This window comes from Cetorhinus maximus, chromosome 14 (assembly GCF_964194155.1).
Source record: "Cetorhinus maximus chromosome 14, sCetMax3.hap1.1, whole genome shotgun sequence".
In the NCBI taxonomy this organism is placed as follows: Eukaryota; Metazoa; Chordata; class Chondrichthyes; order Lamniformes; family Cetorhinidae; genus Cetorhinus; species Cetorhinus maximus.
This window is the reverse complement of record NC_135892.1, coordinates 99,114,553-99,130,450: the sequence shown is the minus strand read 5'-3', so window position 1 is coordinate 99,130,450 and position 15,898 is coordinate 99,114,553. Positions and strand designations below refer to the sequence as shown.

General features: G+C 40.0%; 1 protein-coding gene across 4 annotated transcripts in view; it reads right to left on the bottom strand.

Annotated features, from left to right (window-relative positions):
- birc6 (baculoviral IAP repeat containing 6) overlaps positions 1 to 15,898 on the bottom strand; it is a 242,055-nt gene that overhangs the window by 140,906 nt on the left and 85,251 nt on the right. For 3 of the 4 annotated variants that reach the window (XM_078557316.1, XM_078557318.1, XM_078557317.1), the window contains exons 25-35: positions 15,270 to 15,587; positions 13,280 to 13,379; positions 12,283 to 12,497; positions 11,156 to 11,364; positions 9,217 to 9,563; positions 5,508 to 5,727; positions 5,023 to 5,156; positions 4,347 to 4,484; positions 3,785 to 3,912; positions 2,969 to 3,100; positions 943 to 1,158 (exon numbers count right to left, since the gene is read on the bottom strand). In XM_078557316.1, coding sequence (XP_078413442.1) covers positions 943 to 1,158; positions 2,969 to 3,100; positions 3,785 to 3,912; positions 4,347 to 4,484; positions 5,023 to 5,156; positions 5,508 to 5,727; positions 9,217 to 9,563; positions 11,156 to 11,364; positions 12,283 to 12,497; positions 13,280 to 13,379; positions 15,270 to 15,587 — 2,157 coding nt within the window. The remainder of the gene's footprint in view (positions 1 to 942; positions 1,159 to 2,968; positions 3,101 to 3,784; positions 3,913 to 4,346; positions 4,485 to 5,022; positions 5,157 to 5,507; positions 5,728 to 9,216; positions 9,564 to 11,155; positions 11,365 to 12,282; positions 12,498 to 13,279; positions 13,380 to 15,269; positions 15,588 to 15,898) is intronic. The other variant, XM_078557319.1, reaches the window with a different exon arrangement.

The window sequence follows — 15,898 nt, the reverse complement described above, 5'->3', positions numbered from 1 at the left end:
GAGAGGTCCTAGTTGCTCTATCGTCTATTTGACCAGTCATTCTACTGGGTGTCAAGGGACTCCAACTGTTTTTTGTATTTTTTCAACACTTTTCTAAACCTCCAAAAAACAAACACTCAGGATTTGGTATCAATTTGCTCAAATCCAAGTTTCCAGTGCAGCTCGAGACCATGCCAGCTCGCCTAAACTACAAATGATAATATCAGCACTGTGGAAACAATATCCTTAGATTTAACCAGAGAAGAAGTATCAGATTACAGCTACCATTTTATATAAATTACAAAAATATTCACTATTTCTCGGCAACATTCAACATTTCATTTTTTTTATAAAACAGTTATTAGCTTCCCCTAAGAATTATCTCCTGGTACTTTCTCGCATGGTGTTTTTCTCAGAATTTGGATTGTTTGGTTTCAAGTCAGCAAATTTCAAGAAGAAAAACTTTAAGTTATGAGAAAAGATTGTAGAAACAGGAGTTCATTTCATCAGAACAGAAAAAGTAAGCAATTCGATAAGATGCTTAAAATTATTTATGATTTTGATAAGAGGTAAACCTATTTCTGCTGGACTAACTGGAGGGTATAAACTTTGAGATCAGAAGGATGTTTTTGCTTTAAATGTAGAGGGTCACTAGGAAGGAAGTAGTAAACATTTGAAAAAGAAAAACTGAGGAGGAATGGGACTAAATAGTTAACTCTTTCAGAGAGCTGGTGTGGGCACAAACTGTTCTATAAAGTATGATAATCTATTACATCCTGATTACAATTAACGTGCTACTATTCGTTTTTGTAAGGAAGCGCAAGTTATAAAACTACATTTGAGGCAGGTGAAGTGAAGTGAAGGTTTAACCGAGTTCACGAACCTAAGCATAATTATATAAGTAGTATTCAGATAAACTACATTCCAGAGGCAACTCTTTAGTCATTTTCTTTGCACGCTCACCTTGCAGACAAAGAGCAGCAGATCTGCATGACAGGTAAAATCCATGGAAAGAAGAAAAAGTGCAAGCTTCTGCACCACAGCAATGCAGCGATCATGGGATAAAGTAAATGGAAGTGGTTCCACCTCTGGGGAGTCTTTTGTTGATGACGATTCTGAATCTAAAGTAGTGCGAGGCCACTCTGCAGTCCGGCGCAAACGAATAAGGTCTTTGAAGTGCTAGTGTGGAATTGAAGTTAAGATGAAATTTAATTAACTTTGTCAACTAAATCCCAATAACTGAATTTACATGCATGCAGTTAAGGTTCTGAAAACCTAAAACAAAAATCTAAATTTCTGTGCACTGGAAAGATGAAAAACAAAACTGCACCATTTTCATAGCTAATTAGGGACTAAAGTATCCTGAGCAACATCTTAGTTAACAGTACATTCATTGGCAAAGCAAAGCTCTAGCAATAATAAAATGAAAAGCTCAATTTTGCTCTTATTTTTCTCTCCTATTTGATCTAATCTGGTCCCGTATCCATGACCCATCCCATTAAACTTCTGATAATCCAACTTTCCTTCCTGGCCCACAGAAAAGGCAACATTTTAATTAGTTTCCTCACCTCAGGTACCTTTTCCCTTCCATCAAACCACCATCACTCAACTCCTCAAAAACCCATGCTTGACCCTTCTGTCATTGTAAACTAACTACCGCCCTGTTTCCAAGCTCCCTATCCTCTCCCAAGATCCCAGAGAAAACTCATTGCCTGCTCTTTTTCTTTTTGGGTACTCTGTGCTCATCTTCCCTGGGACTTCCATGTTTGAATTTCACCAATCAGGTTTCCACCCCTGTTACAGCACTGAAGCAGTCCTAATCAAATTTGCAATTGATATTTTGAGACTCCATTGTGTTATCCATCCTTGCCCTCACTGCAGCCTTTTCACACAGTCAACCACACCATTCTCTCCAATGCCTCTCCAGTGTCCATTGCAGTGGACTGCCTAATACTTGGTTCCACTCTCACCTATCTAATCATAGCCAGATCAGCCCTAACTATAGCTTTTCTTCCTGACCCAGTCCCATTACCTTCAGAGTACCCCAAAAATCTATCCTTGCGCACGTCCCCCCACACCAACCCCTATTCACTACATGCTGACTCTTGGCAACATCACCCAAAGACATGAGTTAGCTTCAACCTGCACACTGTTTTACCTGCCTACCACCTCTCCTGCACTATTGGAATGCTCATCAGATATCCAATCTTGGAAAAGTTGCAATGAAAACACTGCTAAGACTTCAGCCCACACCACAAACTAACTGACCAACTCCATACACCTCCTCAGCCACTGCGTCTGGCTGAACAGACTGTTAACAACCTCAGGATCCAATTCAATCCCAAAAACTCTTCATCACTTCACCAATCCACCTCTACCCCTACCTCAGCCCATCTCCCACAGTCACCACCAAACTCAATTATTGCAATGTTCTGACCTGCTTCCCATCTTCATCCATTGTTCATACTCTCACATCAAATCCCGCTCACCACATCATCCCTGGCCTAGCTGACCTACATTGGTCAACAAACCCTCAGCATCTAAAATGCAAAATTCTTATCCTTGTGATTAATTCCCTTTCCAGGCCTCAGCCCTCTCAATTTCATTTCTCTAGCCCAACAACCACACTCCCCTTGAGCTGTCTGTTCCTTTGACTCCTTGTGCATTCCCTGCACCATGACTGCTTGCCATGCCATGAATGGCATGGAATGCCCTCCCTAAAACTTAACCTCTCCACAACCCTCTCTGCCTTTAAGGGTTTCCTTAAAATTGAACCATTTGACGAAGCTTTGGCTCACTCTGCCTAATATCTTTTTCTTTGGCTCAGCTTACATTTTTTTTGGATTACACTTCTGTGAACCACATAGGCACAATTGTCTGTGCTAAATAAATGCAAGTTGTTGCTGCAAAAATAAATTGTCCTGTGCAGGACCAATAATACAGCAACCATTTTAAACACTTAAGCTATAGAACAAAACAGACGTCATACCTTTGACGTAGCTTGCTTTAGTTTTGCCTGTTCTACCAATAGTTTATATGAAGATCCTTTGCTGCTCTGGATCTTCTCTTTCTCTATTTGCTCAACTAATGCCTTTTGTTTTGCTTTTAACAAATTGAGTTGCTGCAAAAAAGGTTAAGTCAAAAGTCAGTTCGATATGTACACACACCCCAAAACACACACACTAAAACTACAGAGCAAGTCCTTAAACACCCTGATCATTTTTTTTTTAAAGCTAATCTTTCTCCCCTCCCTTCCCCTCCGAGGTTGTTCCCTGAAGTTTATCCCAGTAACGCACACTAAAACCCAGTGAGAGTACTTACAGGCAATCTGCTCAACGATTTCTGCAAATGCATCTCTTGATGCAACTACAAGCATGCCTGGAATAACTATCTTTCTGACCATCCCTCCCTGGGAATGAGTACAATATCTGTTTACTAGTCCAGTGAAAATCAGGAACTCACATGGGCAGTGGCAGGTGGAAAACTATATTCCAACACTTGGCACAGCGCATCAGAGTCAAGTCCGGATTACACTGTATCTCACAGCCCAACTTAAAAGAGGCAAACTTGCTTAGATGAGCATCTTCCTAAACCACACTAGCTTTCTTTCACCCAAATATAGTAATTGTAGAGTGGTCCCATATTTGTTCTATGCATGCTGCAATTAATGTCTTAGCAATTTTAATTTTGTAATTTTTAAAGAAACTGATTACGATAGCTTTAACATTTGCCAAAGTACTGGATTATGAAGCCAAATGCAAAATCTAAACAAAGTTCAAACATACAGCAACAGATGAATTAATACCTGCTTATGGTGTATGAGTTGCTTTCGAATTTTTCTTGAATATAACCGGTCAAGACTGCTGCTGCCTTTGGTGGATTTGCCTGAACACTGTGACTGAAGATTGTTATTGATGAAACTCCACTGGTTACCTAGAGCAGAGAGGAAACTCCAGTCCTTTATTCCGCACTTAAGCCAAGCAATGTTTACCTCAGAATTCAAATCATTCAAGCTGGGGCCAAATAGATTTCTTAACATTATTCAATATGGCCAGTTTGCACAGTGCATTTGTAAACTACATCTGCACTGCACCACAGAAGGGCACAAAACTGCTTTGTCCTATAATTAACTAGTGCAAGCTTTTTATTAGAGCTGTACAGGGGTAAACCAATCTGTACTGCGCAATTAACTGGCTATTTACAACACTGGCAAGTGCAATGCTGGTCATTTCCTATCAACTTGCAAGGTTGAGGAGATTCCAGGAAATGTGAGAAAAAAAATTGACTTTACAATGATTTAGTGCTGCAGGTAAATAAACAAATTAAATTAGAGATTAAACCTATTGCAACTTTGTAATGAAGTATACCTGTCAGTATCCGTTCTCTGTCTTTACCATTTAACGGCTTTTTGGCTGCAGCCACTTCATCTTCAACACTTGCAACATAGTCCAACAGCCGAGATACCAGCATTACAACCCAACTGACCATTGGAATGTCCAGCACACCTGAAGGGTTAAAAATATAGGGAAATAAAACAGGCATGGTAAGACACCAAATTGTCTTGTCCCTAAAAAAGCAAAATATTTACTAAATGTTCTGGCTCAAAGGGCATACCAATAACTTTTAGTAGAAGGTCAGGTTAGCATAAGACTTTTAGCCACATGGAACGGTTTTATAAAATATTCTATGCTTAATTGCAAACCAGAACAGGAATTCAGAATTGTCGTTGCATCAAAATTCTGGAATTTCCTCTTAGCACCATCAACTCAATGGCTGCAGTGTTTTAAGGAGACGGCTCACCAGCACAGTCTTCCCAAGGAACTTGTGAATGGGCAATAAATTTGATTTTGTCAGCATTACCTACACCTCGAGCAATTTTTCTAAAAACTGTTTAACAAGGATTTTATGTAAATAATAAACAGTTAAAAATTGATTTGAAAAAGAAACTTCATTCCATAGGGTATGTAAACACAAATGGTACATGAACTCTGTTCAAAAACGAATTGTTTCACTGCTCACATTTAAATATAAATACAGACTTACCCTCTGTACGTCTATACGTTGCCATCTGTGGTTGCAGAGATGACAACAAGTTATCCAAAAGGTTCAATAGGCCTTCTAAGACCCCACTGTTACTCAGTGATCGTTGACCAAAGCAGGAAAGTAACATGAAAACCCTGAAACAAAAAGGAAGTAATGAAAAGTATAAATTATGAGCTTATGGAAATAGTAAATATATGAGTTAGCTAACTAATTTATTGGTTTGGCCTGTAGTAAGGCTTTGAGATCTTTGTTTTGAAGAAACACCAAATCTTTTGAATAACTGGAGTTTCAACATCTCTAGGTCGCACTGCTTTCTCTACTTCAAATATTAGAGCTGAAGGAAAATAACTTGCATTTTATCAAAAAGCACTGCTTTAAAAAGACTGAATTTATGTAAGATTTTGTACAATTAAGTGATTATTTCATTCATGCTTATTTTTATGTTATGCATACCACTCGTGGTGATGCTCAAACCATGTACCTACCTGTCTTGTGGGAAGATGAGATGTTGCTCTGAGTTATAAAGCTCTTGTAAAACATTGGACAGGAACTGTCCCCACCATCTCTCACCACCACAAAGCTGCACAAGCAACAGTCCAGCATGCAATCGTATTTTTGGGGTACCACTGATACACAGATGTTTGAATAGTTCTTCACAGGCCTGGGCATGGAACGTATTTTGAAGAACCGCTGGCACAGCATGACCTACGTTTTTTTTGAAAATACACAAATGTACCATTAGCAGAAAGATAATGAGCACCGGCACTACCAGTTGGGTACAGCACATCAAATGTCTTATTTCTATCATTAGGGCGCTATATGCACCAACATTATCTGAATTTCTATTTTAACATAGATGTAGGGCAGGGAGTAGTAGGTTACTTGAAATAACTCATGAGATGCCAACAATCTCTTTTTGTATTTTCACATTCCTGCAGCGTTTTGCAGGCAGACATACCACTAAGAATGTAATGAAAACGAAGTGCTAGAAAAACTCAGCAGGTCTGGCAGCATCTGTAGAGTGAGAAACAGGGTTAATGTTTCAAGTCCAATATGACTCTTCTTCAGAACTGAAGAGAGGTAGAAATGTGATGGGTTTATGCTGTTGAAAAAGGATGGAGGAGAGGAAGATCAGGTGGAACAAAAGGGAAAGGTCAGGGATAGGTTAGAAGGCAGGGGAGCTTAAATTACAAAGATGCCATGGAACAAAGGAAAAGGGAGTGGGATGGTAATACTAAAGAAACAAAGCATTGGTCAAGAATAGGTGTTAATAGCAGAATAAAGGTCAGCTCTGAAAGCAAAAACATGAAAAGACACAGACTGGCACTTGGGGGATAAAAAAATTCAAAATGGAGGACAGAGTTCATGGTCTGAACTTGTTAAACTCAAGGTCGAGTCCAGAAGGCTGTAAAGTACCTAATATGAAGCTAAGGTGCTGTTCCTCCAGCTTGGTTGCGCTTCACTGGAACATTACAGGAGGCCAACGGCAGGAATGTAAGCATGAGAGCAAGATGCTGAATTGAAATGGCAAACAACTGGATGTTCAGGATCATGCTTGCAGACTGAGCAGAGGTGTTCCTTAAAGCGGTTACCCAGTCTGTGTTTGATCTCCCCGATATAGAAGAGATTGCATTATTAGCAGCAAACTCAGTAGACTAAACAGAAAGCAGTACAAGCAAATCACTGCTTCACCTGAAAGGTGTGTTTGGGGCCTTGGGTAGTGGGGGGGGAGGAGGTAGAGGGCAGGTATTACACCTCCTGCGATTGCATGGGAAGGTGCCTTGGGAAGGTGATGAGGTGTTATGGATGGTAGAGGAGTGGGCCAGGGTGTCCCGGAGGGTGCGGTCCCTTCGGAATGCTGACAGAGGAGGGAAAAATGTGTTTGGTGGTGGCATCATGCTGGAGGTGGTGGAAATCGCAGAGGATAATCCTTTCAATACGGGGGCTGGTGGGGTGCAAAGTGAGGACAAGGGGGACCTTATTGGGCCTCTGGGAGGGAGGAGAAAGAGTGAGTGTAGAAGTTCAGGACATGGATCAGACACATTTGAGGGCCCTGTCAACCACAGTGCAGGGGGGTAAATCCTAGGATCAGGAAAAAGGAAGAAAAATTGGAAGTGTCGTGGTGGAAGGTAGCATCGTCAGAATGGTTGCACGGAGACAGAGAAACTGGGACAATGGAATAGGGTCCTTACAGGAAGCAGGGTATGAGATAGTGTAGTCAAGGTAGCTATGGGAGTCAGTGGGCTTGTAATGAATATTACTAGAGAGTCTATCACCAGAAATGGAGGCAGAGAAGTCAAGGAACGGAAGAGAATTTTTCAAGTTGGACCATGTGAAGGTGAGGGAAGGATGGAAATTGGAAGCAAAGTTGATTATTTTTTCAAGTTCCAGATGAGAGCAGGAAATGACACCGATAGAGTCATCGATATATCAGGAAGAGAGAGTTGTGGGAGGCGGCCCAAGCAGGACTGGAACAAGGAATGTTCCAGGGAGTGAGACAAGATAAAGGAGAAATTGCTCAATGAGAGAACAAGTGGAGCCAGGTGGAATCCAGCCACAAGTCCAGCTATTAAGAATGCAATCTGAAGCTGACCAAGATTTTGAATTTCTACAGAAATTCTCTAAGCAATAAAAGTCAATCTCACACACTATGGGGGAAGATGATAGATAAGAAATCGATCATTCCTACCCTAATTTTTAATTTTTTCCCCAGTGGCTCAGTAAAAGTAATATCCAAAATATTTTTAGTCATGATGTGTTCTCAAACTACTGATTCATGCCTCTGCCAAGTTTTCAAAATGCTCGCTTGTTTCACTTTTCTCTCACGCTGCCAAATTATCGTAAAATATCAGTTTTTGAATAATGAAGTGTTAAGAGTATAACAAATCAGAAGAGGTAAAATATTACTTATATGTTTACATATTACCTGCAGAAACTGTTTCAAATTGATATCTTAGGAAAGCGACTATAGGTTTATCAGGATTCAAATTGTTTTACATCCATCTGTTTTCACTCTGCTAATCAGTTGTGGAATACAGCACTCTCAATAGGGATCATTCACCACACATTAAATTGGAGGATGCCCAATTGAATAAGACTGATTTGTGTCAGGCACACTGCACTCTACTCCATTCCCATGGTTACCACTTATCTGCAATATAGCTCCTGCTCATATACAGATACACTGGCAAAATTGGCGAATAGACTTTGTGGAAAAATGATGTCACTTCTCCGATGTATCGATTCACCAGCAGCACTGTGCTATCTGAGACACCCAATATAGTTGACCTTTCCTGAACCAACTCACTAGCATGAAGAGTGGACAGCAAATGCTCCCATAAATTACCATATAATCTCCTACCCTATGAATCAACCAGGTTCAACGTCACAGTTGGACACTTCTCAACTGCTTTCAAACTGGATAGGGATAGAAGACCACAAATCTTCACCAATGGGGCCTTTCACGACAATGAAATATCCTGACTAGCAAACAGAAACCAGGTTCCATACCGTTAAATCATGTCCACTAATAAAACTATCTGGCGGCATAAACATTTTACATGCTGGTGGAGACAAAGTTCTAAAATGGTTCAAATTATAAGCTGGTTCTGCATACACTAAATAAATGCCATTAACTTCAGAGCTAACCCAAACACTAATATAGATTGGACTGCCCCACCTTTCTGAATCAGTAAATTTTAAAAAGGCTAATTTGACAAGCGTTACACAGATCTACATCAATCAGCAAATCACCTCCTCTGTGCCGACATTCCATAGCTCATACATATTTAATTTAGCAGCTTCTAACAATCTCAAAACAAAACTGAAATAATACTTGGAAGGACCAAGGGGAATAGCATAAAGGGTTTTCTCTATGCAAGGTGGTTTAAGCAATGATGGTATTTTAAATAATCAGCTGTTTTGCTGGAACATCTGAGCAGGCAAACAGTTTACACTTGGTCTGAAATACAATGTGCTCAATGTCACCTAAGACTGGTGCGCATCATATGTCTTTGCACCACTCCAAGCTCCCACATTACGTATGTCTTCCCAGCCTGAGAAGAAATTGAACCCACTTTTATACTGATGGGGAAACCATGGTTGCATTCTCTTGGATGGTCATTTAGTTTAATACGATGCATGAACATTATACATGAACACTTCCAAAAAAGATAAGAAAAAGTTGTCACAAACCACTGGACGAATGTAAAAGGCTCAGCAGTGTGTCCAGAAGGTATCGGATGATTGTGCGCAGTTGTTCTGTAGAAGAATTCTGAATCAATTCCGTTGAATCATATGTTTCTGGAAGGGTCTTCCTGCTGGATCCAAGAGCCACTCTAAGGCGTTGCACAGCATGATGGGCCAGATTTAGCTGAAGCTGCAACTGAATGCAGTCCTGATATGCTGAAAATACTTTACTATCCTCCTCAACTGCTTTGTCAGGCTTCCTTAAGAAGTACTGAGCATTATTAGCACTGTTCAGTGGAGGTAAGTCAATATTCTGCAGCAAAGTTTCCAGCCTATGGCAAGCAAGGTTATATCTGTCAAAACAAATTACAATTGATAAATAGACTATACTTACTACCAAACAAAATCCATAAACATGTGTGTTCTTTGGTCCCATAATGGTTCTAACAAAGATTTTTTTAGTTCAATTTTTGGTCTCCTTTTCGTTTCCCCTCATTAATATCATCTTCCTTATAGACCACAAAAAGAGGTCACTATCAATGTTACTCTGACTGATTAACCAAGAAAACTGCTATAAACATAATACAATAAACCATTTCAATGGGATGACATTTTAAAAATTCTGACTTTCTCCCCCTCATCCTTCCTCCCCTGGTCAGGGTTCCATAAATGCTGCCAACCCTTCAGTACCTTGCCTAAGTGGCTACCTTTCAGGGGTGAGCATACAATCAAACATGGTACGCTAGCATGAACAACAGAGCTCAATCCTACCAACAGTCAACAATCCACTCGTTTTCCAGCACTAGTCCCAGGGTAGTGATCAAAGATGGCCATCTGCTTTTCACATTTCAATTACTGAAGCAGTTGTAGCATCATAGCAGCCATCAGCACACATAATGGACTTGATGTTTTATATGGCTTAACACAGGGTGTTTCAAAAATCTCTGTTCAAATTTCAACCTTAATAACTTTGGATGTACACATGACAGAAACTTAATTGTTAATTGGATTCTTATGCTGCATTTTTCCTATGAGTAGTGAATTTTCCTCTCAGCTGTTATGGGTTTAAGTTGTGTTAGCCATAACACACAGTTCATCTTCAAACAGGAGGCATCAACACAGCAGTACCAACATTAACATTAAAAAAAAACTTTATGAATAATGTTTCATACGCCATTTACAGTTTGCTTCTATCACGGGTACACCCGAAGCTACTAAAGTTTAAAGTTGCACAACATCCTGTACTAACTACACCAAGTGCTACAGGGTTTACTGTGCAGGGTACTATGCACATTAGCCATTCAAGGACAGCAATGGCACCAAGTCTTCAAAAACACTATTTCAGCTTATTGAGAATGCTGCAATTTTAGGAGCACTTTTCCATTTTCCACTTTTTACAGGGAGAATTTGCAAGTCTATGGGGAAAGAACAGGAGAGTGGGACCAATCGGATTTCATCAACTATGCTGTAAGACTCTATGATTTCTGCATTTTGACTCCATACCAGTTTGCAGAACATTTTATGAAACATTAAGCAGCAGAAAATGTATTTTGAAAGCAGAAAGTGGCATTACTCAAAAAAAGAAAAATGCAGGTCTGCCAGTTGCAGCTAAGATCAACAGGAGAGCTATCTACACCCACTAAGGTAGGGAATGGGGAAGACAATCATATTTCCTGTTCCTGACCACTATAAAGCAATTGATGCTGGACAGATCAACTTATGAATGCATTCTGCGATGACAACAGAGATGGCTGTAATACCCCACTATCCCACAATTAAATGGTCAAAAGTCACCCATCCGTTAAGAATCATCCCTCAATGGAGAACCATATGGCCACCACCTCGAGTAGTTGTACGCCCCAGTATAACCCATCATTTGCAAGAGATGGGTAAAGGAAATAAAAGACCAGCCTATATCTGCACCTATCAAAACGATTAAACTAACCTGCACTGTATATCTTCTTGAAGAGCTATCATCATTGTTAATTGCTGTTCCATTTCTGGCTGGCTTGCAGAATCACTTTCACCTTTTAGGGGATCATGTATTAACTTGATCTCACTTTCCCATGGTAAGATGTAAGTGTGTCCATAATACAGCCCCAGTGGTATTTTAGCTCTTGCATTTGTGCTACCATAACGCCCAATCACTGTGATCTGCGAAACAAATAAGAGGATTTGGTTCAAAAAAATTGATAAGAGGCTTCTTGATCTTGTTTATCGATTTTGTTTAAAATGAAACATAGAAAACATCAAGCAATTTCCTTCTCATTGATTTATCTCAATTCTAAAGTTCATCATCATCTTTGGCCCCACCACACTCATGGTATCCTTGACACCAACCTCATATCCAGACACTGTCTAAGGTTGAGCCAGACTGTTCTGAATTTTGGTGCCCCATGTGATTTTGAGTTGAGTTTCTGACCCCGTAACCTCTCCTTCACAAAAACTGTCTATATCCACCTCCATAACATGGCATCTCTCCATCATTATTCAGTCCATTTCCTATTTGAAACCCTCATCCATGTCTTTGTTACCTTGAGACTCAATGTTTGCAATGTTCTCTTCATTGGCCTCCCATCCTGCATCCTTCATAAGCTTCAGCTCGCCCAGAACTCTACGACCCATATCCTATCCCATACCAAGTTCTCCCCAGTCATCACCTCTCTGCTCGTTGAGCAATACTGGCTTCCGGTAAATACTGCAAATTTAAAATTCTCCTGTGTGTTCAAATCCCTTCACAGTCTTACCCTGTCCCATTTCTATACCCTTCTTCAGCCTTACCCAAGAACTCTGGTCACGTGCATGCTGAAATTCTTTTTCCCCTCCATTGGCAGCTGTGTCTTCAGCTATCCAAGCTCTGGAGTTTCCCTCCTTAAACCGCTCCACCTATTTTCCTCCTTTAAGTACCTCCCCGAAACCCAACTCTTTGACTAGGTTTTTAGTTACCCCATCTAATATTTCCTTTGGCTCATTTTTGACTTTTGTCAAAACTTTCTTGGTGTTTATCTGGCTTAAAAAGTGTCATACAAGTGCAAATTGTTATTGTTCCATGTAGCTTAATAGGATACATACCTTCATGAATCTGCAAACAGGTGGAGGCAGTAAATCATGAAGAATTAATGAGTGTGTACTAATATCTGTGGCCACCACTAAACGTCTTCCATCCACTTCTTCTCCCAGAGTCCAAATGTCAATTGATAAAGATGCCAAGTCTGCACAGGTTGGGATCAATATATCAGTCAAAAGTATTGGTCTCCCAAAATCCAGCGTCACAAACCTTCGTGCCCCTAAATTGGAAAAACAAAATCCAATTTAAATTGCCAAACAGAGCAGGATTTTCTGTTACAAAATGCTTATATAAACATTATACCAATGATATGCAGGGGGAGAAAGTTTAAATATCAGTATGGGAGTAAATTAAAAATTAATACTTTGCTCAATGTGTAGCAAGGTTTTGCAGCAGGAAAGACCATCTTGAGAGTGAAACCTATTAAAATTGAACTGTTTTTAAAATTATTTCACTTCTTTCCTCTCTTTCTCCAAATCCTCTTCTCTCTTTCATCAAAATGCTCTAGAACCCAAAAGGTGGACATGGTTTCAAAGTTACAGGTAGGGCACTGAAAGTTCAACTGATAATGGCAGCAAATGCTTTTGTTGTACAAACCGTAAGGTCTGGTAACAGATCTCAACCAAGGTATCAAACACAGCACAACACAACAATCAACCTCCGTGCCCCTGGCTAGGGAAGGGAGAAAGAAAATTGGTCAGAATTCACATTTCTGACAGCCAGCCTCGAATCCCTGCTGGAAAGGAACACACATGGACATCAGGTAGAGATGCCATCAAGCTTGGCTGTGAGGTGTTTCACAATTAAATAGCCTGCCTACATTATCTGTTTGGGCTCAGTTGAAAAAAATGGCCATCTGGATGTCACAATAAGATAACCAACACTTGGAAGAAATGCAGTAGTCAACACTTTCAGGGGAGGAAGCAAGAAAACAAGAAAAATAAATGTTTTATACAGCTCTGAAATATTGCAGTGTAAGAATTATACAAAATGTTTATCTACCTGAGTGCATGCGTTCAATGATAATAGATTGATGCGGTGGAGGCTGAAGTAGGTGAGAAGCATGAGAAATTGCTAGTGCTAGACCAGTCCCCAGAGGACTCTGCAAAAAAAAAAAAAACATTTTGTAGAGTTAACATCCAAAAATTGATAATTAAATGAAGTGTCACATAAAGAATCTGGTACAATCAGCTGTGGTTTACTTGTGAACTCAACACGCAACCCCAAACATATTTCTGGCAGTGGTCTTCAAACAGGCCAGCAGAATAAAAATGAATCATGCTTGCCCATTGAGTAGTTTCATTCCCCATATTATGCATACAAAATAAGGAAATAAGGCATTCTGCATGACATGCACCATTCAGCAAATCACAATTCACAAATTATTAACTTTTTGTTTATAGATTGCAAGGTGACACTTAAACATCACAGGCAAATAGCATTTTATTGCTGCTCGAGACATAATATCGAAGACAGCAACAAGAAAGTGCCCTTTCTGTTATGCAGCACCCAAAATTATACATAGTACACTAACCGTGACCTAATTGTGCATTGTACAAATTATCTCTTTACTCATGTACTGTAAGCCCTTACTTATAAAACCCAAAATACTATTGGACTTTTCAACTGACACACATACTTCACTGAATTATGTACTTAAACTCCCTATGTATTTTAAGGGGGCCAGTTAGCCTTTTAGCATGTGGAATGCTTATATGAACATTTTGAACGGTTTGATTCACATTCCAACTGAGGTAGATTTGGGATCAGCCTCCTCACCCTGCCTCAGTAGAAAGCATTGGCAAACCACCACTGACAAAAAATGTCAAGAAACGGTTCAGGATGAAGCATCAGGAGACAATAAGTCAAGGGCCTGCTTTTGGGCAGAGCACACATGAATGAATGAACGAACGTCTTGAAACTCCTAAGTGTCTCTGCTCAGCCACACCAGTTAAAGTCTTTTCATTAAGCTCATATTCCTAGGACACATCTGGGGTACTGCATGCAATTCTGGTCACCGCACTATAGGAAAGATGTGATTACACTAGAGAGGGCTGAGAGGTAATTTACGAGGTTGTTGTCTGGTCTGGAAAGCTTTATTTATGAGGAAAGACTGGTTAGCCTCCAGGTTGTTTTCTTTGAAACAGAGGGGGCTGAAGGGAGACCTAATTGAAATGTATAAAATTATAAGGGTTCTAGATAATGTGGATAAGGCGGCCCTATTCCCATTGGTTGAGGGGTCCATCCCTAAATTTATGCCCCCTCGTTAATAGGTATGAGCTTTACAAGAGTTTCAAGAGGAATATTTTCCACCCAGAGAATGGAGAAGATATGAAACTCACTGCCCGAATGGGTGGTAAAGGCAGAAACCCTCATAACATTTAAAAAGTACTTGGATGTGCACTTGAAGTGCCATAACCTACAAGTCTATGGATCAAGAGTTGGAAAGTGGGATTAGGCTAGATGGTTACTTGCTGGCTGACGTGGACATGATGGACCAAATGACCCCCTTACAAGCTGTAAATTTATGATTTCAAATTTTTCTTCCAAAATCCTTACATTTGTTAGCAAATTTCCATATTGTTCGCCCTACATCCAAATACAAATTTAAATAATCAAAATGAATAAAGCGGGCTTTGCACTGCCCACAGGGATACACCAATAGCTATTGTTCTCCAACTGAAGCAACACCGGCTAACACCAATCGCTTGTTTCTTGTCCAACAAATTTCTACCTTTGTTGCTACATTTCCACACACCAATGTTTATAACAAACCTCTGGCAAAACATCTTGGAATGCCTTGTGAAAATCCATGTCTGAATCTTGCTCACTGAGCTAATTTAACTGGCTATAAAAGGCAGGTCTTTTTTAAAAAAAGGTTAATTGGAACTGTATGCAATTATGTTTAACAGATTTAAAAAGCCTACTTGCATTCAAATACGCACAGCAATTTAAAAAAAAAAATAAATTAGTGTGACACCTCCAAACATACCGTTTTGGACTTGTTGGTATTTTTTGAATGAATGGCCACAGTGACGGGATGAGGATCAATAACTGAGCCAGGAAAGAGCTGTGCTAACTCTGCACTGATTGCTGCAGAGACTACCTCATTGGGTGGCGTTAAAGGCGGAGTCATGAACAGTGGTGTTGTTTTAGGAGTGGGAGGAATGACATCGGCAGGATGTATGAAAAAACCAGGTGCTGTGGAGGCACTTGAAGTCACCGAGTTGTGAATAGGTCCGACTCCAGGTGCTGCCGCTGCTACTGCCGCTGCCGTAGTCTGATGCAACTTGGCTTCCAGCTTGGCTTTCTGTTATATTTAAAAAAAAGAGTGGTCCATTAAACTACCTTATTGCAGCTCGTGCGGTTGCCAATTATAAGTTAGAAAAAACACAGGAAAATGAAATTTGGTCTTTAGGATCTGAGCTTGTGTAAAGCAACTATCCCTGCTATTATCTAACCTCACACCAGGTTTTCCCATGGCCAACAGTAACACAAAACTAAATGCTCACATTTCGTCTGTGCATCAAACTGTTGCTCGACTTATTGTTATTTGTATTTAAGCATGACGGTAACATATTTAAATCCATAAGGAGGATCAGGTAAAATCAGGGCCACCAA